At 39.6% G+C, this 27563-nt stretch overlaps 1 protein-coding gene and 2 long non-coding RNA genes across 11 annotated transcripts; 2 read left to right on the top strand and 1 right to left on the bottom strand.

Annotated features, from left to right (window-relative positions):
• The first annotated feature begins 289 nt into the window (after positions 1–289).
• Positions 290–12403, top strand: LOC122456238. 5 transcript variants are annotated; one of them, XR_006275004.1, is made up of 5 exons: positions 290–1025; positions 1526–1600; positions 7503–7583; positions 8409–8480; positions 8875–12403. It is a non-coding gene; the product is annotated as an uncharacterized LOC122456238 (long non-coding RNA). The 5 variants fall into 5 exon arrangements; XR_006275001.1 differs by lacking the exon at positions 8409–8480; XR_006275002.1 differs by lacking the exon at positions 290–1025 and having other exon boundaries at positions 1033–1600; positions 7503–8480.
• Positions 4676–16205, bottom strand: CEBPG (CCAAT enhancer binding protein gamma). 4 transcript variants are annotated; one of them, XM_038368855.2, is made up of 2 exons: positions 16056–16205; positions 4676–6913 (listed from the first exon to the last, which is right to left on the bottom strand). In XM_038368855.2, the coding sequence occupies exon 2, from the start codon at positions 6794–6796 to the stop codon at positions 6344–6346; it is 453 nt and encodes a 150-aa protein (XP_038224783.1). In that variant the 5' UTR covers positions 6797–6913; positions 16056–16205; the 3' UTR covers positions 4676–6343. The 4 variants fall into 4 exon arrangements, with proteins under 4 accessions (XP_038224783.1, XP_038224784.1, XP_043350691.1 ...); XM_038368856.2 differs by having other exon boundaries at positions 16003–16155; XM_043494756.1 differs by lacking the exon at positions 16056–16205 and adding an exon at positions 15882–15902.
• On the top strand, positions 15860–25972 carry LOC119841426. 2 transcript variants are annotated; one of them, XR_006275007.1, is made up of 3 exons: positions 15860–16130; positions 22319–22381; positions 22699–25972. It is a non-coding gene; the product is annotated as an uncharacterized LOC119841426 (long non-coding RNA). The 2 variants fall into 2 exon arrangements; XR_006275006.1 differs by having other exon boundaries at positions 22319–25972.
• Positions 25973–27563: the final 1591 nt, after the last annotated feature.

Raw genomic sequence — 27563 nt, 5'->3', positions numbered from 1 at the left:
TTTCCTGAGATAGTTAAAGTGGTACAAGTCCCTCTAATGTGCATAATTATACCAGTATAGCTTTTCCCATGCAGGAAGGGGAATAAGATACATCAGTGTAAGGCATCTTTATCCTGGTGTAACTGCATCCACATTAGGGGTTGCCAGTATAACTATTATGGTAAAAAGAAAAGGAGTACTTGTGGCACCTTAGAGACTAACAAATTTATTAGAGCATAAGCTTTCGTGAGCTACAGCTCACTTCATCAGATGCATTAGCTCACGAAAGCTTATGCTCTAATAAATTTGTTAGTCTCTAAGGTGCCACAAGTACTCCTTTTCTTTTTGCGAATACAGACTAACACGGCTGCTACTCTGAAACCTGTTATTATGGTAAAGATCTCGCCTCTCACGGGACAGAGTTATACTGCTACAAAGGCTGTGTGCAGATCAGAACTTACATTAGCAGGTCTTAACTTGGTAACAAACCTCAGTCTGCAACCAGGCTGAAAAAAGCACCTAAAGGGAGGAGGAGTGCATTGCCTCTTCCCCCCTCCCCCCCCCCACTGTATTAGTGGGGTGTAAATGTTAAACTCTCTTGTACTGCAGTATTACCTAGACGCCCCACTGGGCTAGGTGCTGTACAAACAGAGGATTTTGCTACAAAATTTACATCAAGCTTGCTGCAGAGCACATGGAACCTTTCTCTATATATGCAGAGGTCTCTATATATGCAGGTGGGAGATGCTTGTCCTGTATAATCAGCATGAATAACTAATGCATAAAATCCAAAATGAACTTGAAAAACTACATTGAAATAGGTACACATTGAAATTTCCAGTTTAGAAGCGTATTTATCTCACCAATTACTGAGGAGGAAGAAGAGAAAATAAGTCCTAGTATGTGTCTGAGTTGTACAGTTAACAATCGAAGTAATCCACTGTGCCCTTTCATTACCCCATGGGACTACAGGTATCCAAGGAAGAGAAGTAAGATTGATGTATTATGTTAAATAGACAGTCTGTGTTGTAACAGCTGGGAGCAAGGTAAGTAAACCCTTGTCTCTGACTATCTTTTTTGGTGGATTTAAGGTCAATGCTCCTATTCCTTTGACAATAGTTGTGTATTATTTAACTAACAATAGATTCAGTACAATCTCTCTTGGAACTGATCCCCCAATTACATGTAATTTAAAATGATGAGCCTTTATAGTTTCCTGCGTCAATGGGTTTGTGTATTTAAAGGGACACGCTGCAGTCTGGGCACTTCTCTAGTCAAGTAAAGCAAGCGCACAAACTGCTGTTAGAAAGGTCTGCAAATAAATCAATAATAATAATAATAATAAAATAAATAAAGATATGCAAACAAATCACTTTTCAACCCTTTAGTAGTGGTTTTAATAATTTTAAACTAGAAAAAATTGGAGTCCACACTGTTAGCGCACAGAGTGCACATCTCATGATATTGTCTTGCCTGAGTCTGGAGTGTGTGGTTGGGGTTTTTTTAAGTCTGAAATACTAACTTTTTTGCACTATAATTTAAATAGCTAGAGGAGTGGCCAGCTCAGTAACCTCGAAGTGCTGTGTCCTAGAGACAGAATCTTCAGCTGCCAGGAAAGAGGGTGAGTATCTCAAAGTACCAATGCCTGTGATGAACAGCACACTGAATTAATGAAACTCTGTCCAGCCTTGTTTACTGGAGGAGAGTTGGCAGGCAATGCACGGGTAAGAGACCACTCAGATGCTTAGGCTCCAGTTTTTGTGATACAGAGAGCAATCGCAAATGGTAGAAAAGGAAAAGGACAAAAATAAAGATTTTTGGGTGTGGGGAGTAATTATAGCTAGACTGCCGGGTCTTGTGCTTAATTCCTTTCTGAGTCATGTTAGATCATCAGTTTGGATGGGAAAAGGCATGATATGATATAAGAACCTCAGGCAAAAAGAATGGAGTATTCCTTTGTCTCTGTATGTAATGCACAGAGACAGCTCTTCTCTTCTGTAATGATGGGAATCACCGAACAAGGATTCTACATAGATTAAATATGTGATCATTCCTGGTCCATGACTGGAGCTCCTAACAATATCATAATACTGCTTTTTAAATGATGGGGTGGGCAGTGGGAAGAGGAGGGAACTTTGTCTTGCAATTGTTTTCAGAATTAGAGTAATGAATTTCATAGTGTGTTGCACAACCAACATGACTATAAAGTGCCTATTTCCCATTTTACATCAGTATAATTCAGTTGACTTCAATAGTGTTAGTACTGATTTACACTGGCTTAGAATCAGACCCAGGGAGTGTAGCGTTAAAAGGAAATTTTTGGAAAGACTCCATAATTTTCCAGTAAACGCAGAGTCCGGAATCTTTGCACAAATCATGGCATTCTGCAGGGAAAACTTCCCTTTCATGATTTGGCTATAGCTTTACTTGTGATATGGAACGTGTTCCCAAAACTTACTGAGGCCAACTACAACTATGAAAATGTGTAGTAAGGGCTGTAGTATACTTGCCTTAGACACCTGGCTATGTGTCTTACCTGTTTGCTGCAATTATACAGGATACACCGTACAATGGTTATTCTATGCCACCCACATCTTGAGAAGAGTTATGTTAACATTACTGTAATGAGCATTAATGTTAAAAAATGATGGAAATTTCATCATTAGTATAAGCAGAGGAAGAGTGGCATACTTAAGACTGTTTTCTGTTTTACGGGCTTTGAAGGCATACACCCACACAATAGTCCTCAAAACACATGGACCTTTGAGACCTTTAAAAAATTCTGTAGTTAAAAAGAAATTCTATGTCAGCTCATTCAATGCAATACAATGGACATTTGGGTGATTGTTGCAAGGTAGCCTTGATTAACAAAGTAAGAGGAGGCATGTCTATAGCAACAGAACCAAGTTTAATTTTGAAAAGTTTTTGGTGCTTGCTACAATCGTCAACTTAAATATAAGACATTCCACTCCCGAAAAACTTAATGCCCAGTGGATTACTTAATAACTTAACACTTGCCTTGGCAAAACTCAACTTTATTTTTTTAACCTGGTTATTCCATACTAAAGAAATGGAAAATACATTACATATTCACTGGAGTAAAAATAGCAAATATAGATTTAAAGAATCATGCTGTATATCTTTCTTAAACTTAGTGTGCAATTGGACTGAATTCCTGGTTGTCCAAAAGTATTGAATGTTCAGTTCTGAAATAAAAGGCTAGATTTCATTGAGAAGAATACAAGAATTTACACGGTTTTATAGATTATCATTTATAGCAGAGTAGTACTCAAAGGTCCCTGGGGATGCATTTTACAAAGAAAATATATCAGGCTTTTAGGTTTCTTTTCCTTGTACTCTAGAGGTACTTGGCATATCCAAGGGTCTGAAAGTGTAAATGTAATGTAAGCCCACTTTAATAACCCCTTACACTGCCAGAGCAACGTAAAGTGGACTTACTATAATTGAGAATCAGGCCTCAGTTAGTTAGAAGCTGGCAAGAAAATGCCAATTCCCTGTAGGGAAATTTGGGCCAATACAGAGCCTAAACAGGTCCAATGCTTTGGACTATTGCATTGATGTTTAATGGGATGTTGCACAGGTCAGCCATATCAATGTGGGCGGGGGGGGGGAGGGAAGCTTTGCTGCCTGAATCATTTCTCAGAAAATATCACTAAAGTGAGTAACTTCAGCATCTGTGGCTTTTCCATTGCACAAATAACCAGGAAATACGCCCAAGGCACCTTTTCCCACTGATTTGTTTTCGTAATAGCATTAATATGCTGGCTGCAGTGCAGTTTCAGGGAATGTGGATGTTGATCTTAAACTCTAGAAGCTTTTCTGAGTGAGACTTCAGACCAAGCTGATTTCTGGACTGCTGTTGGATATGTTGTAACTGACTGAATAAAAGGGTTTTACTAGAAGATAGATGAGGAACGGGGACAGGCTCCCTGTGGCTCTTCATAAAATTACTGCTAATCACCAGTGGAGATCTGCTGCTCTAAATATATACCAGAAATAAGTCCAGCCCCCAAAACAGCAGAGATCTTCAATGGCCTTCTTGCCAAGTTGTAGCAGTTTGAATTGAACAACCCTATTTTATGTAAATAGTTACCATTCTATTCCTAGCTCGGATACTGACTTGCTGCAGGACAACAGACTAATAATCCTAGCATTATCTCCAGAAGAGCTGAGCAAGTACGTGTGGTGGAAGCCAACAGGACTGGAGGTGATCAACACCTACAAAAAAAAACAGGCCCTGAATCTCTCTCCCTCACTTTTCTAATTTATAACCAAGAGATACCTATCCACATTTGTAAAAAAGCTTTGAATTCTCTTAAAAGCTCCATTACAGACTCCTTCCAACTACGGATGTTGTCTTTACATTTAGATGATATGAAAATAAGTTGGCCAGTTTCTTTAATACATTCAGGAAAAGACAAAAGCTAAAAATGTGGCTAAACTTTTCCAACGTCACCATAATGAACTACTAATGTACAAATAAGGTTAGCTGAAAAGGATTCTACTCATACCATTTGTGGCCTAGCCTGTCGCTGAAGGCAATGATCCTCATTAGAATATCGCAGGAAAGGGTCCCAAGGAAGTCATGGGTATAAGGTAGAGGCTCCACCTGGGCCCCAATATGCTGTTGCTTCTTTTAAGTATGAGGGCAAAGAAGAGGCAGCACGATTTAGGCTCTGAGGCAAAACATTTTTATTAGCTTCTGATATTTCAACCCTACCTACTTAAGCTGTGACTAGAACCAGAAAATTTCTCTCTGTAAAAAGACTTCCATGAACTAGGACAAGCTGTAAAAGTCTTCCTTGGTTGATGACCTTTGCAGTAAAAGTTTAAATTCAAAATGGATTTTTTTAAAGTTTTATTTTCTAACTTAGCATCTAACCAAGATCTTACCCAAGTTCTCCTCCAAAATACATATGCAATACACACAATCTTACTACAAAGTCAAGTATGGAAACAAGTAGTGTAGGAGGGAAATAAAAATAAGGTAATAGTTCACTAGCCAGACACACGGGTTATATGTAACACACATACCATAAATGGAACATTTAAAAATGAAAATAAATTAAGGTTACATCAAAGTTCCTGCTTCACTTTTCTAGTTTAACTCCTCAGTATAATACATACTGCTGCGTTATGGGTCACAGTAAGGGACTTATCAAATTTTTAAAAAAAAAACGTTAGATAGAAACTGTTTCAGCAAAATAAAACAATATTTGACATATTCCTTCGCATGGCAATGGTGTCTATAGGAAGTCTGCTGTATCAGTTATTCAAACCAGGGGCATTTATTTTTTAAATTACTTTGGATTTCTGCAGGATATCAGTTGCTAAACTAAACAGCCATATAACTGGCCTTGTATGGTAGTAAGGATCGAGTAGTCTACATTGTGATTGAACAGATGTTCTGCATTAGCCCTTTCATTGCTTTAGTCAATGTGTATATGTTAGTCTCATCCTGATTCCTGCACCTTGACAGCAGCGTGATTCTAATAAGCAATTATTTTACAGAACCAGAACATGATGCTATTAAGGACCCAAAGTCACCATATGAATAATGCTAGCATGTTGAACACAGGCTTAAAGGGGTTATACAAATAAAATGTTGTTCTACTTTACCTCCTATACATGATGCTTCTGGATAGCCATTTACAGGTTGTGAGCCAATTTTCTGGGTATGTCAGTCATAATACATTACAATTTCTCACAAAGAATGTAGTAGTCTTTAGAAAACATTAGTAAGCATCCTGGCTCACCATTACTAGGCACTGTTAGTAGGCACTCCCTGTTAACTATGACTAAGAGATCTACATTATTTTGGATAGGGCTTGTGCTACACATTTGAAGTAGCCCACCAAATTAGAAAACAAACTTCTGCCCTGGCCTTTGAAGTTTTGTAATACACAATGTAGAAAACAGACTGCTTAAGAAATACATTTTAAAGGGTATTGAACAGATATTTCATCTAATTATCAATCATTATTACAGTAAAACTTCCCAGCTGTACTCCTTAAAATATGCAAAATATAAGATGGTGAATGTACATTGCTGTAGAAATTCGATTTCACTAACAGGCTCCTGCTTTTATCCATTTAGATCATTTTTACTTGTTTAATCAAATCTTTCAGAGCAGAAAATATTTAACAGTTTAAAACATACTCAAAACAGTTTATATTTTATTTGTATCAAATCTTCAGTGTTAAACCTAAAAGGAGAAAAAATACCCACAAGATGATCTATAAAAAGGTAGAACAGCATTCCGTCCCTGTACTGAATGAGTAGTGCAGAGAGGGCTGCACCTCTAATGTTTAGTCCATGAGGTTGTGAAGTTTGGAGATTGTGTCTACTGTCCGGTGTTATCTGGGTTTGTGGTGATGTTTTCAGTGCCAATAGGTTGCACATTGTCTGCAAGATTGTGTGCATGCTCAAGAAACAAGTCTTTAAGTACACTAAGCTCCTTTGTCAAGAGCTTAATTTTTGCCTCCAAACGTTCATTTTCTTCTTTAAGCTGGTTGACCCTCTGCAGCGTATCTTGTGCTTTCTGCTTGCTTTTTAACCGGCTCTTTTTCACTGCCATGTTGTTGCGCTCTCTGCGTTGGCGATATTCATCACTGTTTCTATCCACGGAGGAATTCTTTTTGCCCTGTTTGCTTGGAGCCACAGCTTTGCCTCCACCACCAGGACTAACTGGTACCAGCTGAGGAACCTGTTGCAAACCACTTGTGTGTGCTTGTGTGTGAATCACACTTATACCATTTGCTTCTGTAGTGGTGTTCTGCTGTGATGTTTTGCTCATTTGGACAGACTCTTCTTTAACACCACAATACGATTTGTTAGAGACGGTGAAAAACTGTTAATAACTTCTATAATATGTTGCCAGCAAATCTTCACATGGATTACGGGCAAGATGAACCTAACAGAAAAATAAATTCTATGAAACATTTAAAATGCCATGTTCAGCTATGATCTTGCACCTCACTAGCATTAGCATACACTACTGCTGGTACATCTGGCAGTAGCTGTTTATTATGCTGGAAACTGAGAAACTGCCATTATTGAGATATTTCAGAAGTCTCATCGAATCATTTGGGTTGGAAGGGATTGTTAGTGGGTCATCTAGTCAACCTCCCATTATTATGCTTGGATTAATTCAGTTATTCCAAAACCATCCCTAATGTCTAGCCACCCTTGAATAGTTCCAGTTTCATAACCCCAATCTTGGCAACGCATTTTACTGTCTAACTTTTCCGCCAATTATATAGTTTCTCTTAATTTTCAGACTGAATTTTCACTTCTGCAGATTAAACCTATTAATAGTCTGACTCTTGACCCAACAGTAATCGTTGATCCTTGACCTCTTTAGACTATCCCTCCCTGTACGTACATGTAGACAAGTTTTAAATTAATCTCCTTTTCTCTAGGCTGAATAAATCTTACAGTATTTTCCAAACCTTTTATCTGCCCTCTTTTGAATTTGTTTCACTTGGGTCTGTTTTTTGAAGACATGATGCCCCAAACTGAACTCAGTGCTCCAATTAAGGCCTAACAATGCTAAACAGAGTGGAATAACTACTTCATTTAAGGTAAATTTAAAATATTTTCTATGTGTTTAAACTACAAAGTTAATTCGTGTTTGTTCTGTCTGAATGTATGCTTTCCAATATAAAGTGTTCCCATTTCAGTTCACAATACTATGACAAAATGAAGTAGCAGCCAAAATGATTAATGAGAAAGTGTTAGCTTAACATGCTAATTGTTCTTTTTAAGGAGACTAAGTAGCCCTGCAAAGAAATACTTACAATATATACTTGATCAGAAACTGTCATCATGAAGAATATCATTGTATTTATAATAGTAATGGCTGAGAAGGTCCAGAATCCCTATTTTCACACACTTTCAGACACACAACTTTCCAAACAAATTACCCTTTGAGCTAGAATTTCTCTACTTGACCTCAGACCAAAAGTGTGTGTGTGTGTGTGTGTGTGTTTGTGTGTGTGTAAGATGGTCTTTTAGCAATGAATCAAGTGACTCTCTAAATAAAGATGAAAAAACTTTCAAATTTGTCAATAACTTAAGGCCCTGATTCTGCAAAAAGTTAACAAGGTGCTTAAGTGTATACACCATTAACTTCAATCGGAGCAAAGTTAGGCTAAAAGAGCACTTTTTGAAAATCCAACTTTATAACAATGCAGTGTGTGTCTGTAATTGGAGCATCGCACATTGAAATACATAGCTGTATTTATTTGAATGATTATGCATTCAAATAAATGCAAGTAGCATTAAGGTAATAGTCTGTACAGTGAGGCCAGAGCTTGAGGACTGTGATGTCACCAGAAACTTAGACTGTATTAAAGTACTGGTTTCCTAATCGATACTGTCTTCTATTATTACATGGATCCATTAAGAAAATTCTCTCCTACTTCCTGTTCTCTAACTTCCACTTTAGAGAGAGAGAACAACAGATGCCTGAAAAATCTGTAAGTCACCGCATATACAATTTACCAACATCAGAGACACCTCACTCACCTTAAAAGAAAAGGAGTACTTGTGGCACCTTAGAGACTAACAAATTTATTTGAGCATAAGCTTTCGTGAGCTGTGCTTATGCTCAAATAAATTTGTTTGTTTCTAAGGTGCCACAAGCACTCCTTTTCTTTTTGCGAATACAGACTAACACGGCTGCTACTCTGAAACCTCACTCACCTTGTCTCTCTAATATCCTGGGATGGACAAGGTTGTGACTACGCTACATTTTCAAGCATTGTTTTTTAAATGTACTCAGCAGCTCTATATAAATTCTGTTTCCAAATGATTTAATCAAAACTGTATTCACAAAAAGTTGCATAATTTCTCTCCTTCTGTATCCTCTAGACCCTTCATAAAACAACCCAGGAAATGAAAAGTGAAAGCAAGTAAGAGATAAGTATCACAATCAGTTGCGCCCAGCAAAGAGGCGGGATGTATAGCTGGTGTGTGAGAAATGCAGGCAAAACAGATTGTGTCCAAGTGCCAGATCTGTACAAGCTGCTCACATTCCACGTGAGGGCTGAGACAGATGGTCACATTAAGAGAATCGTCTCAACCACAAACAAGCTGAGGCAACTGAGTGTGCAAACACAAGTTGTGTATCTAAAAAACAGGTGGGCCCCACAAGTCCTAATTGACAAGTCAAAAACAGGAGGATTGATTTCTCTGAACCCAACATGAAGAGAAAATACCTTATTTGCATAAAATGACCCTGCACTAACAAGACCTGATTGTTTAGGGCATAGCACAATAGATGGACTATCTGACTCCTGCACACAGATAACAGATCAACACAGATGGTTGTAAACAAGACACTGATCTTATTAATGTCTGCTGTAAGAGCAAAGACAAATGAGTATCTTCAGGGTTATTGTCAGTCTATACTGAGGACTAGTCCCTTATTGTGGGGTCCCTGATTTTTCTTAGCTGGCTTCGTTCAGTCACTAGCAATTCATATATGTCAATTTTCACATAAGGCAATGAAGGTGAGGTGCAACTTCACACCAATATAAAGGAAGGATTCATTTGAGAATTCCTGTCTTTTACTGACTCTGATAATTATGATATTTAGCTCTTGTACAGCACTTTTCATCCATAGATCTCAAAGCACTTTATAAAAGGATGTCAGTAGTATTATCCCTATTTTACAGGTGGGGAAATTGAGGCACAGAAAAGGGAAGTGACTTGCCTAAGGTCACCCAGCATGCAGTTGCAGAGCTAGCAATAGAACCCAGGTCTCCTAAGACCCAGTCCAATGCTTTATTCATTAGGCCATGTTAAATGTACAATTATATTGTAAAAGTTGATAGGGCCAAATGTTAGCCTACTCTATTTATTTGTTTAGCAGATGTTTAATATTTAATGTTACAATCTCAAATAAAATGCTTCCAGCACAGTAACCCTATAATAATAAATCAATGCATACACATGACTGAAGCAGGGAAATATCAATTAAAAAAATCAATTTCAGTTTCAAGTTTTTCAGGGGTCATTCAAGAACTTTTTTAATTATGAAAAATACCCTCATTAAGGGCTATACAAACCATTTCAGTGCATGTCAGCCATTACCTTCTACAAAGCTAACATTTTAATATAAATTTATATTTACACTGTTAAGTTTGGAACATTTTCTAGACAAGCAGCTATATTTTCTTTCACATCTTGAGTGTATAAAAGAGACTATGGGTGCAATTTACAGGCAAGTGAAATTCAGAGAAAAGCTGAATAAATCAGCATTACCTGATCATTTCAGTGTTTCTGCTCAAAACTTCTTCCACAATAAATGTGCCCTTGCACACTGTCAAACCCCTTACACACTGAAAAGCAATTTCCTTAAAATGACTGAGAAGTGCACTAGTATGGCACATTTATCTAATACCAAAAAAATCTTCGTAGTGAAAATAGTATTTCAGGGCAGAAGGAGCCCATGTAGCCTGGATAATGTCTATCCAGCTGTATGTGCCTGTCTAGGCCTTGTCTTTAATAAGTTCCTGACTGCAGCTCTTAAAACAACCTTTGGTAATTCATGCTACACTGAGCTCTTAGGTCCTGATTCCCCTAACTATACAGCTAATTTGCAAATGCACATGGACAGACTCTCAGCAAGCCAGCTCCATGTGCAAGTACTAGATTTGCACGAATTGCACATGTATGTTTATTAAAGTCAGAGTCCTAGTATTTGCTTTTTTCTTAAATTTTTGACTCGCGCTTGTTACCTTCCCAAATAATACTCAATCTCTGACTCCCGCAAAATTGTATACCTCTCAAATAGACCCCATGTGAACCTTCTAATTACACTCAATTTATGTAACTTTTGTCATGTTGCTGGTTTTGGACATATCCTATCCTACCCCCCAGTCTATTACTCCCAGGGCCCTCATTAACTATGTTTGGACAAGTCCAGTTAGATAACATGTTAGTAACAGAACGTCCAGTAATTGCTTTTTGTACTTTTCAGGATTCTGAAGGGGAGGTTGGATCTGGACAGCCCATGCCCAACAAGCACCCTACCCAGACCTTGACAAGTCTCTTTATGTTGTTAAATGTCATGTTTTTGTTTTCCCGCTGTAAGTATTTAATGTGATTTTAGCATTAGCTTGGGGGAAGGAGGAAAAGACCAATTTCTCCTCCCTATTCAAATGTCTTTTTAAAAGCTTTAATGCGACAACTGAAGGATCAAGGGAATGTTCATTGAGTGTGGCACCTTCCACCTCCAACTTCAGATAGTAGTCATAGATTACCACCATCTGATAGCTGTTTAGTGGTTTAAGTGCAACTCTTGCTAGAGAGATGTCCACATCACAAAAAAACTCCACCTTAGTTGGTGGTCCTTTCAGCCCTTTACTTCTCTGCCAAGACTATCAAACCAACTATTTTGTCCCAAAAGATCTGTCCAGGTCAGAGTGCAGGACTGTTGGCAGGCAGTGCTGGGAAGTCTGCACTGCTGCTACTTGTGCTGTACCTATTCTGAAACAGAGGACTTTGATCTCCCAGGCTGTCAGTCTACCATTTTCCACAAGCAGTAATTTCACAGGAAATAACACTTTAATAAGCAATTTGAACAACTGCATAGTAGATATGTAGTAATAGCTCAGTGAGCATTGTTGTAGGTCCACAGGCATCAGCTAGTGAGCACCCAATTTCAGTAGAACCCTGAACATTATCCAGTGGAGGCCAAAATGCAAATGCCTGCAGTTTAAGCAAATCCCATAGCAAAATGTAATCATTTTTCCAGCTACCTGCAGGGTACGTGAATGTGTATATTGCTTTAAGTGTAAGAGATTGTTTGGTGTTTGTGAGGATGCAACTACACTCAGTGATGCTAAGGAGTACACTAAGTACAGATTGTAAACAGTTTAGGCTCTAAATATGAATTACTTAAATCAGATAAAGAATATTTTCCAGATTTTGAATAGAGACTTTACAAATAATAAAACAGGTGCTCACTCTTCGAACTCCCAGTGAACATTCAGCTAGAATACAAAGATCTGACTTCAATGATCCTAGTCATATTAATTTCCTTAGAAGCAGAGGAAAAAGGGTAAATTATAAATTTGTCACACTAAAGAACAAATATTCCTCCTTTTGCCAAAGCTTCTAAGATACTGTTATAAATAGATGAAGTGAGCTGTAGCTCACGAAAGCTTATGCTCTAATAAATTTGTTAGTCTCTAAGGTGCCACAAGTACTCCTTTTCTTTTTGCGAATACAGACTAACACGGCTGCTACTCTGAAACCTGTTATAAATAGTGGAGGGTAAAACATTAACCCTTTCGAAGTCCTTAAGAATGTCTCTTTATAAGTCAATATACTGTTTGGAAGCTTCTGTTATGGGCTGTTTAGATTTTATGAGATAAACAAAATGTTAATTTGGCTTATTTTTTGAGTAACAATTCTTACCACTTCTTCAACACTTCAGACATTCATTTTGCTCCTTGCCTATTTTCTGAGAGGTGAGACAGAGTTGACTATGAACATCTAGGTAGAATGCCTTAAGTGTATAATTTTAAGTCAACTGTCTTGTTTATACTACCCAAATAGAAACTGAACCTGAAAGGTGCTGAGTATTTCTAATTTCCTTCTTACTTCAGTGGGACTTCTCACTTGAGCTAAAACCGCAGGATTGTACTCAGTCCAGATAATGGTATATAAATGACAACAGAATAAAGCTCCAAACCTACATTGGCTGTACACTTCAGTTAAAGGTTCAATCCTGCAAGGTGCTGAGCACTCTGAACTCACAGGACCAATACTGCTCAGAACAGGGCCCTAAATCCACTACCCCCTAACTGCTGTCACAAAGAAGATCAAAAGAAAATATTCCTCTTCATGCTTTCCAAGATATCTCAACTGTTTTTCTATGTGTCATGGGAAAACTGTGTAATAAAAATATAATCACAACATCTAATTATGAAGAAATGTAACTAAGTACTTTAAATGTCTTAAATATAATAAAATAAAAATCATACAGGAGCTGTCATAAGCTTCATGGTGTAGGACAAGATAAAGGAATTAGTCTGATTCTCAGATGTCATGGAAAAGGCACAGAATTTCAAACTTGAAGAGTAATTTCAACTCTGGTTTTAAAATATGTTGATTAATAGTTAACCAATTTTTAAAACAAATACTTTACTTCATCTTTGACCCTTTTTTAAAAATTGCGTCTAATATTTGTTCCAACCAACATGGAATAATTTTGCATTTAAAAATTTTAAGGAACTTTTATAAGGCATTTCCTGACAGTTTTCAGAGCTGAATACCTAAAGCAAAGTCAAATATATTCAATGCAAATAATTTATTTTTTAAAATATTTATATAGGGATATGAAGATTTGTCTGGGAAAACAAAGATTTTATGAAAATACTCAAAACTCCCTTGAAGAGTCCAAAAAGAGAAAAAGTGTATGCCCAGTTTAATTCAAGATCATTAGCTCCCTGAAATCTTGAAAAATCTGAACTGCAGATTTCTTGGGGTTTTTTTTTTTTTTGGCAAAGAGAAGAACATCACAAGTACCATAAACAAAGGACAATGTCAAATGAAGCAAAAAGAAAAGGAGGACTTGTGGCACCTTAGAGACTAACAAATTTATTTGAGCATAAGCTTATGCTCAAATAAATTTGTTAGTCTCTAAGGTGCCACAAGTCCTCCTTTTCTTTTTGCGACTACAGACTAACACGGCTGCTACTCTGAAACCTGTCACATGAAGGTGTGTACATACTTACCAACACCATCATAAGATTATTGAAATAAGCTTTTAAAATTCAGTTTACTTTTCAATATTTATATATTTTCCTCTGGCTTAGTCAATTTCATTTTCATTTATAGTCAGTTTCATTTTCAAGTTCCCAACATGCCAGTTGTAAACAATACAGGGGACTTTTTTATAAAATTAACTCTTTAGTTTCCACTTAAATTTTTTTCAACTTACAAAAACATCTGAAAAGCCTCCAATGATCTAAATTTCTGGCTACATGAATCATGCCCTGTAAAAGAACTACTATTCTAGCACCATATTTTCATCCCACTTATTCATATTACTTGTGATGTCGATGAAGAAAAATCAGAAGTCTGCAGCTCAGGATCTTAAGGAGGTAATTTTGCTGAATATAGTAGTACATACGTTTCCAAACAGCCATATACAGTTTCCCCCTTTGGGAATCCTACAAAAAAGTTGTAATGTTTTGACAAAACCACTGCTCTTCACCTTTAATTCCCAAGTCTCTACTACTATTGTAAACTATGAAAACCTTAAAAACAGAAAGGAATTTTAAAAGTACCCTTTTCCCCCCCACACATAAAAGATACTTTCTGTTTTTAAGGTTATGTTTGACTTCACTGTTGACCTGCATAGTGCTGTTTACAACAGTGGTTCCCACCAGGAAGTTAGACTAGTACAGCACCCAACAGGAAAGGAGGGCTTCATTCTGAACCCTGAGGATTATATTTTTATTCAGAAACTATTTTGATCTCTAAAGTATTAAAGAAAAGCTGAAGGAATCACTTAATACTGTAGAAAGAAAAGGAGTACTTGTGGCACCTAAGAGACTAACAAATTTATTAGAGCTACAGCTCACTTCGAAGCTTATGCTCTAATAAATTTGTTAGTCTCTAAGGTGCCACAAGTCCTCCTTTTCTTTTTGCGAATACAGACTAACACGGCTGCTACTCTGAAACCTGTTAATACTGTAGTAATACATCCAGCTATGCATAAATATGGATAGTAACAGGTTTCAGAGTAGCAGCCGTGTTAGTCTGTATTCGCAAAAAGAAAAGGAGTACTTGTGGCACCTTAGAGACTAACAAATTTATTAGAGCATAAGCTTTCGTGAGCTACAGCTCACTTCATCGGATGCATTTACCGATGAAGTGCATCCGATGAAGGATGAAGTGAGCTGTAGCTCACGAAAGCTTATGCTCTAATAAATTTGTTAGTCTCTAAGGTGCCACAAGTACTCCTTTTCTTTTTATGGATAGTAAATATTTTTATTAACATACTGTGCTCCTAGCCCACTTTGCTAATGTCTTTCAGTGACTGGATCTTCCATTTCCAAAAGGTGCAATAAAAGCCTGTATCCAGCAACTACACATTTTTCAAACAACTATGCTTTCTGGAGAGGTTATTCAGCTTTGTGCCCTAGGCCTCAATCGTCCTCTTACTGTTGATCTCTCTGTCAGTATTTGCACTTCTCCTAGCTTGAGGGGGTGGATCTGTGGTTGTCCCTCGCTCTCCCCCCCCCCCTCCTCTTCTCTTACTGCTGCCCCCCGGGGCGTTGGGAGGGAGATGAGCGCTCTGTGTGTGTCTGCCCCTCCCCCCTCAGGAAGCAGGGTGTGGTTGGGGACTCGGGGGGCAGAGGCCTGTCTCCCTCTCTCCGGGCTCCCCTCTCCGTGCCAAGCATGACTTCATCCCAGCGGGGAGGAGAGTTGCCTGGAGGTTGCATCATACGCTCTCCCCGCGCAACACCACCGCGTAACCGTGAGGAAAGTCCCGGCCCCCGACACCCCTCACTCGCCCTCTCCGCGACCCCCCCCTAGACCGCGCGGACCAGAACTTCCAGCCCCAGCCCGGACTCCTCTACAGACCCCGCCCCACTGAGAGACACCCCCCCCCACAGGCGCCTCCAGCGACCCGCCCCCCCCACATGCCCACCCCAGACCACCCCTACAGACCCCGCCCCCCACACATGCCCACCCCTACAGACCCCGCCCCCCACATATGCCCACCCCACACCACCCCTACAGACCCCGCCCCATTGACCAGACCCCCCCACAGCTCCAACAGACCCCACCCCCACCCGACAACTCTCCCCACACCCCCGTAAGCTCCCACGACTCCCCTATCGGCCCCCCTGCACCCCTCATCCTTCCTCTACAGCAGCCCCCCCCCGCTTCCTCCTCCCGCGCCGCCCCGCTTCGGCCTGTGCCCGGTGTAATCCCCCCCCCCGGGGGTACCGCGCCTGGCCGGCTCCCCCTCACCAGGGACGGGAGGAGGGTCTCTCTGCGCGCGGCGGAGCGGCCCCGCGCCTCACCTGGCCCGGGGATCGAGACCGGTATCGATCGGGGAGGGGGGCGCGGGCTGGGCCCGAGTCTCTTTCTTTAAACTGGTGAGTGAAGGCGAGCGGCGATTGCGAAACCCTTCTCCTTCGGCCCAGCGTCCTAGCCAATCAGAGGCCGGCCTGCCGCAGGGATGATGCAATGGCCGCCCCGATTGGCAGTCCCCAGAGCCAATCAGACACCCCGCTTCTCTCTTAAAGAGAGAGGTGCTGTTTTTGTGGGGTTGGTAGATCCCCCTGGGGCTGGGCACTGCCCTCTCCCTCCACGCGCCCATCCCGCCCATACCCCGGGGAGCGCTTTTCCCTCGGGTGGGGGAGAGCTGTTACCCCAATAGCCCCCCGGGGGGTAAAACCTGTTATCCCAAGAGCCCCTCACCCGCACACTGCCTGACACGGGGCGGGGGGTAAAACCTGTTACCCCAATACCCCCCCACTGCCTGAGATTGGGGGGAACCTGTTATCCCAAGAGCCCCTCACCCGCACACTGCCTGACATGGGGGGGGTAAAACCTGTTACCCCAATACCCCCCACTGCCTGAGATTGGGGGGAACCTGTTATCCCAATAGCCCCTCACCTGCACACTGCCTGACACGGGAGGGGGGGGTAAAACCTGTTACCCCAATACCCCCCACTGCCTGAGATTGGGGGGAACCTGTTATCCCAATAGCCCCTCACCCGCACACTGCCTGACACGGGGGGGGGTAAAACCTGTTACCCCAATACCCCCCCACTGCCTGAGATTGGGGGGAACCTGTTATCCCAATAGCCTCCCCCACTGCCTGAGACTGGGGGGGGGTAAAACCTGTTACCCCCAATAGCCTCCCCCACTGCCTGAGACTGGGTAGGGGGGTAAAACCTGTTACCCCAATAGTCCCCCGCACTGCTTGAGGAGAGAACTTGCTACTGCAATAGCCCTCCCACACACATACAAACACACTGATTGAGATGGGGGGAAAAGGGGTTTCTAGGAAGGTGCTCCAAGCAGAAAACTATCTTTACAAACATGAGCTATGTTTGTACAACAAACTGGCCTAAAGAAGCCTTGTAGCAGGGAAAATGGGCAAGCCAACACCCCCCATTTCTTGAAGATCCTTCTATGGCTGTTTGTAGGTTCTGATCTAATTCACCTTTGTCTTTCTGTATCTTTCTATTCTGGTGAAATCTATGACCGAGAACTCATTACTAATCTTCGAAATCCAGGAATTTGTAGTAATTTTTATCAACCAACAGTATAAGTAGATATTGGATAATCTATCTATCTCCATGATCTGTCAGGGCTACATGTCATTTGCTACTCAGCCGCTGCAGTTAGATAGATGTCTTGTAAGATGTTAATTAAAGGCCTGGAGAACATTAGACTCAACATAAAACAAAAACCATTCCTCCCCCCCCCATTACACACACACACACACAAAGGAAATGAATTGTATGTTTTGGTGTACATGCCATGTCTGCCTACATTCATTACTCCTGGGGGCATTCTGTACCAAAAAAATTAAAAATTCTGCGCACAATATTTTAAAATTCTGCAAATTTTATTTATCAAAATAACACTACATAAGCATGCCAGTTTCAATTATTTTGCTAATTTATTTCAAAATACCTGTCAGCAAGTATGGCTGTAACAATAGGGACACAAAAATTTCTCCAGGATTAGAGAAACCCCTATGACAACCCAGTTCCTGTTTCTCTGCTCCCTTCCCCCGGCCACACCTCCTTAAGCCCAGGTTGGGGGGGGGAGGGGAGACACCCAACCCCCCCCCCCAGAACCCACCTGCACCCCCCCCAGCCAATACATCTGCATCCCCTCCTCCTCAGAGCTCAACCGCAGGGCCCCCCTCATTGCCAAACACCCATTCCCCCTAGAGCTCAGGGATCAGAGGGGAAACAGCTTGATACTCCGTCCCAGGCTTGCACGGAGTCAGTTTCCTGCGCACCGCCCTCTCCTTCCCTCAGGGTGTAATGGGATCTACAGCTGCCAGGAACTCTCTAGCTCAGTAGGTCTCAAACTTTTTTACTGGTGACCCCTTTCACATCACAAGCCTCTGAGTGCGATCCACCTAATAAGTTAAACACACTTTTTAATATATTTAACACCATTATAAATGCTGGAGGCAAGCAGGATTTGGGGATGGAGGTTGACAGCTCGCAACCCCCGCATGTAACAACCTCGTGACCCCCCTGAGGGGTCCCGACCCCAGTTTGAGAACCCCTGCTCTAGCTCCCTCCCTCTAGCACTGCAGCCCATTTCTGTGGAGGAAAGAAAATTCTGCACGCACGTTAATTTCTGCAAAATTCTGCATTGCGCAGTAGTGCAGATTTCCCCCAGGAGTAATTCATGTCTGCCACACTGATTTCCTGAAAGCAAACTAGCCTGGCCTCAGTCAGAAGAAATTTTAGTGACAACAATGAGAGGAAACCAAGCTAACATTATTACTCTTCTGAACTGGGCAACAGGTGAGCTCCCTTTTAGCACTGCATAAGAGGCACTTGGTTACCTCTCAAACGTAGATTCAACTTCTTGAGCTGAAAGTGGAAAAAGGTCACCCAGCGCCTCTCTGGAAATGTCTTCCCGCTAACACAGCCTCTTGTGTCAAAGAAAGAAGGAGTTCTTACCCATGTTCTTATCCATGACAGGTATGTTCCTATCAAAACCCCATGACCAAACTGTCAGAGTTCTGTTTAACCACAACTCCAATCTCAGAGGCGGGGGTCTATCAGGGTAAACACTTTTACCCTCTCCTCCAATTCCAGACAGTGTGGGTGGGTGGAAGGAGACTATTGGCGTAATAGCTTTTAGTCCCCCACATGCACACGTGCACACACACACACACACACACACACTCAGTGCCAGACCGAGTGCACAGGGCTATTGGATTAACAGCTTTTCTCACACATACCTCCAAAGCCTCAGGAAGTGGGGGGGGGGCTATAGGGGCAACAGCTTTTAAACCCACAGATATAGCCCAGATATTCTGAATTCTGCACGCACAGATACATATGTAAAAATATGTCCTTATTTGCATATCTAATTTGCATATGCATTATTGTAATTCTGGCTATTTGTATCAGCAATCGTAGGAAATGCATGCAGCAGTTCTGAAAACTTAGGGCTATATGATAATTTTTTTATGTTGCTTGCATGTGTGAAACATTGAGTTTTGACCAAATTTAGGTGTTCAAGTTAATGTGTAAGCCAAGATTGTAATACAATTTATTGACCCGATATCTGCCTGCACAGTGTTTTGGTGTACACAAAGGAAATGTGCTAGTAATAGCATTTGTATACACAATTGCCATATTCATTGGCACAAATATATAATTTGTTTTTGCCAGATACATAAAAGATTTTGGGCCTCTGGTCTTATGAGTCTTTTTTTAAGCCTTGTAGAAATAAAACATATCTTGAGGAAGAATTCTGAGGATTAGTCTAGACAAATTACTCAATTCACTGCTACCTGAGACTATTTCCTCACCAATCACCAATCATTTGTTTTAACATCTTCAACTTTAATTTTGTTCTTTCTCCAGTTGAAACTGTTTGATGTTTTCTCTGATGGTGTCTGCAGCCAGCAGCTTTTCACTAGTGATTTAATTCATATTATACCAACCGTATAAACAAAAATTTGAGGTAAATATGAAAAATTAGCCAGCCCCTAATAATACCTGAATAATGTGTGCTTTTAATATGCCTTCCTGGGACCTCAAATTGTGCCTTACATTCATTAATCCTCATAAGGGAAATCTGATGTAAGGAAAAATTTAGACTAAACTCATCATTTTAGGACCTGATACTGCAAATATTTAACCACATACGTAACCTTATTCATATGAATAGTGTACAATGCTAAAAACTCAGTGGAACTACTCATGAATAAAGTTACATGCATGCTTAATTGTTTGCAAGATAAACTCCTCATTTCAGTGAGGACCAGACTGAGCCTTCCGGAAAGAGAGAAAACTGAAGAAACCTACCAACTAGTAGAGAAAGAAAATTGATTAATGCTGTCTAGATATGCCACTGATGTACACACCTTAACAAATTATTGCCAGGTAACTGGCCCATGTACAATAGTTCTTGAATTCAAGTGTCACCATAACTACCAAATCCCTGCTAGGATAGACTCTTTTCCAATTTGTTTGGTGCTAGGTGGGCTCCCATAGCAATGTTCCAGTATTAATATTGTGCATATTGTAATAATATATACAGTTATATTAATGTGAAGGTACCATTACCTAAAGAACATACTTTCCCTTAAGCCTTACGAACACTTTTAAGAAGGTTCACCACCTATCCTAGAGTGCATAAACTATTTTGTCCTTATTTTAATATTTTTGAGGTTTTTTGTGTGATCCTAGTTTTATGTTCATTATTGGTACTTTCTTCTGCTACTTTTGTTCATAAAGAAAAACAGTATGGGCCTTCATTTTCCCTTACATTTTCAGATTTAATGAGTCTGCATTTAGCAATTTGACTTTAGTCTTGCATATTTCTGTTGACATTTTACTTTCATGCTGGCTTTTTCATAAATAGAATGCTAATGCCAGGTACAAGATGCTTACTTTTTTCTCTAGTCTCACACACACTTTCTTGAGATCAGACAAGAATGCAGGCAGGACACATGTGATTTTCATATTCTTGTGACATTTATTATATAAGAGTCAATATGTTCAAACCTAGGTGCCTAAACTTAGGTACCTAATATATGGCCTGATTTTTCAGGAGTGTGGAGCAACCATAAATCCCACTGATGTCAACAGAGGATATAGATGCTCAACACCTATGAATATCAGGGATCTTATATTTAAACAGCTGAATATTGATACCCGAGTCTAATTTGGAGTACTCAGCTTTGAAAAGTTTTAATCAAGTTCCTCTGTATCCCCTTCTTCCATATTCTCTAAGGAGAACAACTTGATCTAGAAGAAAGATATTTGTGCATCACATTGCTCATAGGTGCCTAAATTTCTAGGCCATTCTGAGACTGCCTTATCTAAAGGGGAGAAGATTGCCATGTTCTGGCAAGGTAGTAAATTGAATATCAAACTGTGGCTGTCTTTAAACTCTTTCCAGTTTTGCCTTAGATAACTAGGGGCGCAATTCTGCTCCTATTAAAATCATTGGCGGTTTTGCTGTTGACTTCAGTAGGACCCGGGTCAAAGCCCTAGCTAATCTTACCTCAGTATTTATAGCACTATGCTTAAAATAAGGCTTTTTAGTTATCTAAGGCAAATGAAAAGGTGTGGTTTTTTTAAGTCGCCAGGGATAAATAATAGGTTTCTCACTGCCATCTGTTATGCCCCCATTCCTACAATGTGACAGGAGGGGCAAGGCTGAAAAGCTACACAGGGGGAAAAAATGAAGTAAGTGCATGACCTGAAAGAAAAATACCATGTATCACAGGTACGCTTGATTTAAATGGGACTCATTAGACCCAAAACAAGTCTGAACGAGAATAAGTGTCATACACCGAGTAATAAAAGGTGAATTCTCAAGTACCCAGGCTTAGTAACTGCCACACCTGTCCTATATTCCCAAAAGCACAAATGAGGGCTGCAAAGATTGAGATAGCTTAGTATTTGAATGCATAAGGCCATGGCTCTTTTCCAAGGCTTGATCAGCCACTGCACGAAAAGCCCCACCCATAATTACTAAGACATTCATAGTATTTGTCATGGGGAGTATTTTAATGAAGAATTTTGTCTGATTCATATACACCTGATATTAAACAGTGTTAATGGTTTTAGGGATAAATCTTAAGTCAGTTGAAAAACTTCTTGGTGGATCAGAACAACAACTTGAACAAGTTAGTTATAAAAACAGTAATGAAATATGGGAGGCCTAGATCTGTTTATTCTCGTTTAGTCCCTTGCTGTGGGAAGGAGAGGGCAAATACTCCTTAATTCTTGATTACTATTCTCCATAGCATCAATGATTTTATTGTACCCCTGCAATGGTCTTTAAAATAACACACAAACCCAATATGCAGCTGCTTGAAAGAGGGGAAAAAGAAATCACAATCTAGTCACTCCTGGGTGTAGCCTGCCAGATTGTTTAGCCCCCCGGATAGGAAAATTAGTAGAAACTGAGTTATTTATACTTGAATTATTTATACTTGAATGATACAAATTATACAGGAGGGAAATTTGAGAAAGCATATTGTGAATGACAGAAAATCTGTGATCGGGTTCAGTCCTGCTGCTGCTAATGTCAACCGGAGTTTTGTTTTTGATTTCAGTGGGAGCAAGATCAGGACTTTTTTTAACCACATATGGTACTTTTCCTCTCCATCGAAGAAAATGTAAGTAACTCCATATCTTTATGTAAAAATTAGAGAGAGTGCAAGAGTTCAGTCCTGTTCCAACTGAAGTAAATATCAAAACTCATTGATTTAATTAGGAGCCAGGCCCCCATTTTTGAGCTTTTTGAAATGGAAACAAGTTCTAAAATGATTGCAGAATGAAACTACGTGTGGTTCTTTTGATTTTGTGTGCTTTCTGTCATGCCATGGTTTTCCTCAGTAAAACGAGGCTAGTTCACTAGCACATGCAGCCATTTGAATGTCTTTGTCACACAAGTAAGTGTTCCCCATGAGAACTCACGTGCTTTTCCTTATAGATTGGTGCATAAGAAGGCAGATGGTCTCTAGTCTGATTTTGTGGTCTGTAACAGACACCAACTAATATCCCATCTTGTGCTTTATCTGGAGGACGTTGATCCATAAGCATTCAAGATCATTTTCTTCCAAGTTATCAGTGACTCAGAAACAGGTAATGCCCTTTTTGATGTAGTGCCACTCCCCCTTCCCTTTTGCCTACTCAATCCTTCGTAAATAGGTTATGACCATTGATTGTAACATTTTAATCATGCACTAGTTTAATTAATAATACCAAGTAGATTGAATTTATGGTCATAAATGAGCAATTTCAGTTCCTCTTGTTTGTTGGAGGATAGGCAATTCAAGAATTTCTTCTCTTCATGTCCTTTGGTTCCTTGATTAATTGTGTTCTCAGCATCTCAATTTTGTGCTGAGTGCTTCTATCTTCCCTCTTTTTTCTACCCCATTTTCTATTAGTTTAACTCCCTCCTGACTACTCTAGCCAAAGTGTTCCCAAGGAGATCAGTCCCACCCCTTCTACTGAGGCGCAGGCCATCCGACCTATACAGTTCCATCTTCCCATGGAAAGTGGCCAATGTTTCACTAAACCAAAATCCCTTCATCTTAGACCACTTACCTAACCAGTGGGTTCATTTCTAGAATCTTCTGCTTTTTGTCTTACTTCACTTGTGGGATAGGAAAGATCTCAGAGAAGACCGCTTGGACATTCTTCTTCTTCAGCACACTTCCAAGTTCCCTTCCAAGTTATCTCCTATCTGTGATGTAGTGTCATTAGTGACAATATGAACAACTACCAAAGTCCTTATGCATCAGCTTTAAAAGCCTATCCAATCTTAGAGTGGCATCTTGTGTCTTGGTTCCAGAAGACAGCATACCCTTCTATTGTCCTCCTGTCCCTTGAAGAATGTTCTTTTGATTCTTCTGAGTATTGACTGTCCAACAAGGATCATCAGTCTTCCTTAGATGATTGGCAAACTCTTTGCGGGAAAGCTTGATTATCTTACAGGTTGGGCCAAGCTGTCATCCACATGTGTGTCTTGATTTATGTTGCTTAATCATATTAAAGGACAGTTCATCAGAGTCATCAGTACATTCACTATGGCCATCCATTAGCAATGGCTTTATTTCTAGGTATGATATTCTCAATAGTATGGAAATACCCAGAAAGCCTTCAGATAAACCATACTCTAGCAGTATTGGTATCTGAGCTCTGGAAAAAGCTACAGCATTTGTGTTTGTGCTTTTAGATGCACTGAATTCCACACACTAGAAGTTTCAGATGGATACCAGGTCCTCAACATAGAAACTTCAGAAGATACCCCTCAAGATCCATGCAAATAACTGGATATTTCTGGTTTCTGGAAGTTAAGAAATTATCATTTTATGTTGACCTAAAATTAATCTTTTTTTAATTTTTGGTTAACCAAAAATTTAAAATGTTTAATTTCCACCCCGGTTTTTTTTCAATTTTGAGCATTTTTAATATTTTTTAAAAAATAATAAAATTGAACTACATTTTAAAAAAAGTCACTTATGTTTTTATGTGTTCTTTGCAAGCCAGATTTGGGGTAGGCTGCAATAACTTTTGCCATCCAGGTCATTCCTAAGTGTGGGTCAAAATCTGTAATACATTGTTTTCCTTTAGGATAATACTATAATTATCTAGTTATGTTGTAAACCATTTTAATACTTGTCTTAACACCCTGGGCACCCAAAGAACTTTACTGCTTGATTCTTTTCCAGGATGCATGGGCACATGTTGCTTATCTAGTAGAATCATCTGCTGAGCGTGTACAGGCTTGCATGTGTGGCATCCATTGTTATGAAATGCACAATGATGTGCACCTGCTTAACTAAGACCGGAATCTTGGCCTCAGACTACATTATCATAAAAATTCCAAGCTTGGTTAACCAAACATCTGTGTATTTATTTGTATCCATTCATAAATGATTAAATTCATTCCTATGCAGTGGGTCCAGAAAAGGTCTATGCACCATTTAAGTCATAGTTAAGCCCTATCTTAACTATTTAAATGGGACTTAAATGGTTCATAGGCCCTGTTATTATCAACATAAATATAATGCAGTATTTTAAGATACAGCACACAAAACATGTTACATTAATTCTTTTTATAACAGCGCAGCTCAAACACTGTTATTATTATATCTATGTCTGATTAGGAATTTTGCCTGCATAAAGAATACAGGATCAAACCCTACTATTTGTCTATGATTAAAAGTTAACTTTACTAATGTCGGAAATTGTTTACACCTCTCAAATTCCCCATGAATTCAATGGATGTTTTGGGTGAGCAAAGAATGAAGGATTTTATGCTGATATTAATAACTATAAATAGTTTGCATGAATAAATATTTGTGCCTGATTTACTCATTGACTAGATAAAACTATTCAGAGTGAATAATTTAGGCCCTGATCCTCCAAAAACGTATGCATATGCATAACTTAACTGAGTTGAAGTTAAGCATGTGTGTACATTTTTGCAGGATGGGGACCTTATTCTGTGAATGTAGCCTTTTTGACTTATAAACAGACTAATTTTTACAAAGGTTGTTTATTTGTTTAAAATTAAGAACATATTTCAACTCATGAGCTTTCCATAAACTATTTGATTCGGCTTTATATTTGGTTGGTTTTGTATTTGGTTGTTCGCTATTTGGCATGTTAATTGGTCACCTAAGTCACATGTTATTGTTTCTACTTGTTGGTTGGACGATTGAATGTTTTATCAGGGAGATTTCAACATTGCTTGGTGAGCCCTTCCAACATGAGACTTCATATAAACACACTAGTACAACAATTCATTAGATTTTTACTTTCTGAAACATTCTTGCAAGCAAAAAACCCACTTATGAATGCCCCTGAAAAACAACCAAAAAAGGTTATGAATTCCCTCTAAACGAGTTCTCTATTTTTATCTAATGTGTGATGGAAAATACTTTTTTGGAGCATTCACTCAATTCTACTAATGACTACTAATAAAATGTAAAAAGTAATGGAAATTGTCTGTTGGTCTAAGTTACTCCACTTGATATGTTAATTTATATTTTACAACAACATTTTGAAATTTCTTCTTTGTATCTCTGCTTTAGTTTCTGCACTTTTGTGGGACCATGATTCATTCAGGAGAAATTAATGGTCATCTGACTCAGCCTGGTTTGTGATTAACTGTTACTGCACCAAAAATAAGATAAAGATTTTGTGTAGTTAGAGCATAATATCCTAGTTCAAATAAAAAATGTTAATGTAAAGATCTTATGGACTTACTGCTTGGTTTGTAACTTCTCTGTATTTTTATTAGCAAGGGTCAATGCTGAGATTTACTGTGCATATTTAATATTCCTTTGAAGACTTGGAGGAAGGGGAGGAGGTGTTATCTCTGCTGCTTGGGAGTGTCAGGTTGGTTTGTTTTATGTTTTCTGACCTTTGGAATTTAAATTGAAAATGAAGGGGACTTTTCTATGTGACTAGAAAATGTTTCTGTGGGAGGGGATGCTATCTCCTTGGCTTGCTGTCTAATTCCCTGGTCAGTCTTGAGTGCAGTCATGCTGTTGCTACATTAACATACTGTGAATGGAAATTTCAGCACAATGCTTTATGTAAGAAGTGTGTTTCAGCAGTCTCATCAATGTAAGTGTAGTGAATTATTTATAGGAGAGAGTCAAGGAAATTCCTTTCTTAGTATCTGTTGCTTAGCTCCAAATCTTCAATGGCTTTCAAGCCAGAGAATGTACCTCTTCTTTTCTGTTTATGTATTTTTCTGTTGTTTCCCTTACACTTGCTAAATATATTACAACATACTATTACTTTGATCATTAACATTTGGGATGTTTGTATAATTTCATGCATACACACACCTAGGAATTTCAGAAAACACCCTGTTGGCTCCTACTTCCTCTGATTCCTTCAAACTTTTCATTACACTTAGAGGATCAAATCCTGTTTAGTTTATTGTTGTTGGTAATCCCTTTGAAGTCAATGGGATAATTTGCCTAAAGTAAAGTAAGCAGAATTTGGTACAGCATTGAGATTAAGCTTTCAGATGCAAAATGTTGTCTGACTTTAACAATAATTTATTCTATAGTGGTTAGTATCTAGACTGGTTAAAACCTGATTTTTTTTTTAACTTGAGACAAGTGAGGGCCTGATCTTGCTGCCACTAAAGTCAATGGCATACTCTTTATGACTTTAATAGAAGCAGGATTAGACCATAGATGTGTTGTCTTTTTCTTCCTGTGACTAAAAGTCAGATCCCAGAAGCATTCTTACATGCAGAGTTTGCAGGATCAGGACCGAAAAATATCAGCTATGGGAGAGTGCTAACATGCTACAGTAATTCAAGAAAGCATGTAAAATAAATAGAAAACACAATGTAAAAAAATGCAATGCAGTCAGATTCTTGACCTGTCTATATCAGGGGCCTGATCCTACAAGTTAGCAGCCAGACCCACTGCACCTGAGGAATGGGAAAGGCATCCTGATCGGGAACTTTCCAGTCACTTTCCAGTAAACTGGAATCTGACATTTGGTCTCCTGTAACAACCTCCGCTCTGGAAAGGGATTTTAGTGGGTATGGAGAGGAGAGTTTGGGCTACATGTTAGGGAATGTGTTTTGTGAAAAGACATGTGCATAAATAAGTAATTGCACTCAGAGCTATCCCGTCCATAGGATGGATGGGGCAACCACCCCGGGCCCAGCACTTCAGGGGACGCAGGGTCCAGGGCAGCCTGGGGGATTAGCGGGTTAGCTCCTGGTGTTGCTCGTGGGAGGGGGGCAGAAGCCGGAAAGAGGCAGGCCGGAGGCTTGGAGAAGGGGTGGAATGGGGATGGAGCAGGGGTGGGAAG

Source organism: Dermochelys coriacea, chromosome 12 (assembly GCF_009764565.3).
Source record: "Dermochelys coriacea isolate rDerCor1 chromosome 12, rDerCor1.pri.v4, whole genome shotgun sequence".
In the NCBI taxonomy this organism is placed as follows: Eukaryota; Metazoa; Chordata; order Testudines; family Dermochelyidae; genus Dermochelys; species Dermochelys coriacea.
The sequence above is the reverse complement of the archived record's forward strand: the minus strand, read 5'-3'. Positions and strand labels throughout refer to the sequence as shown.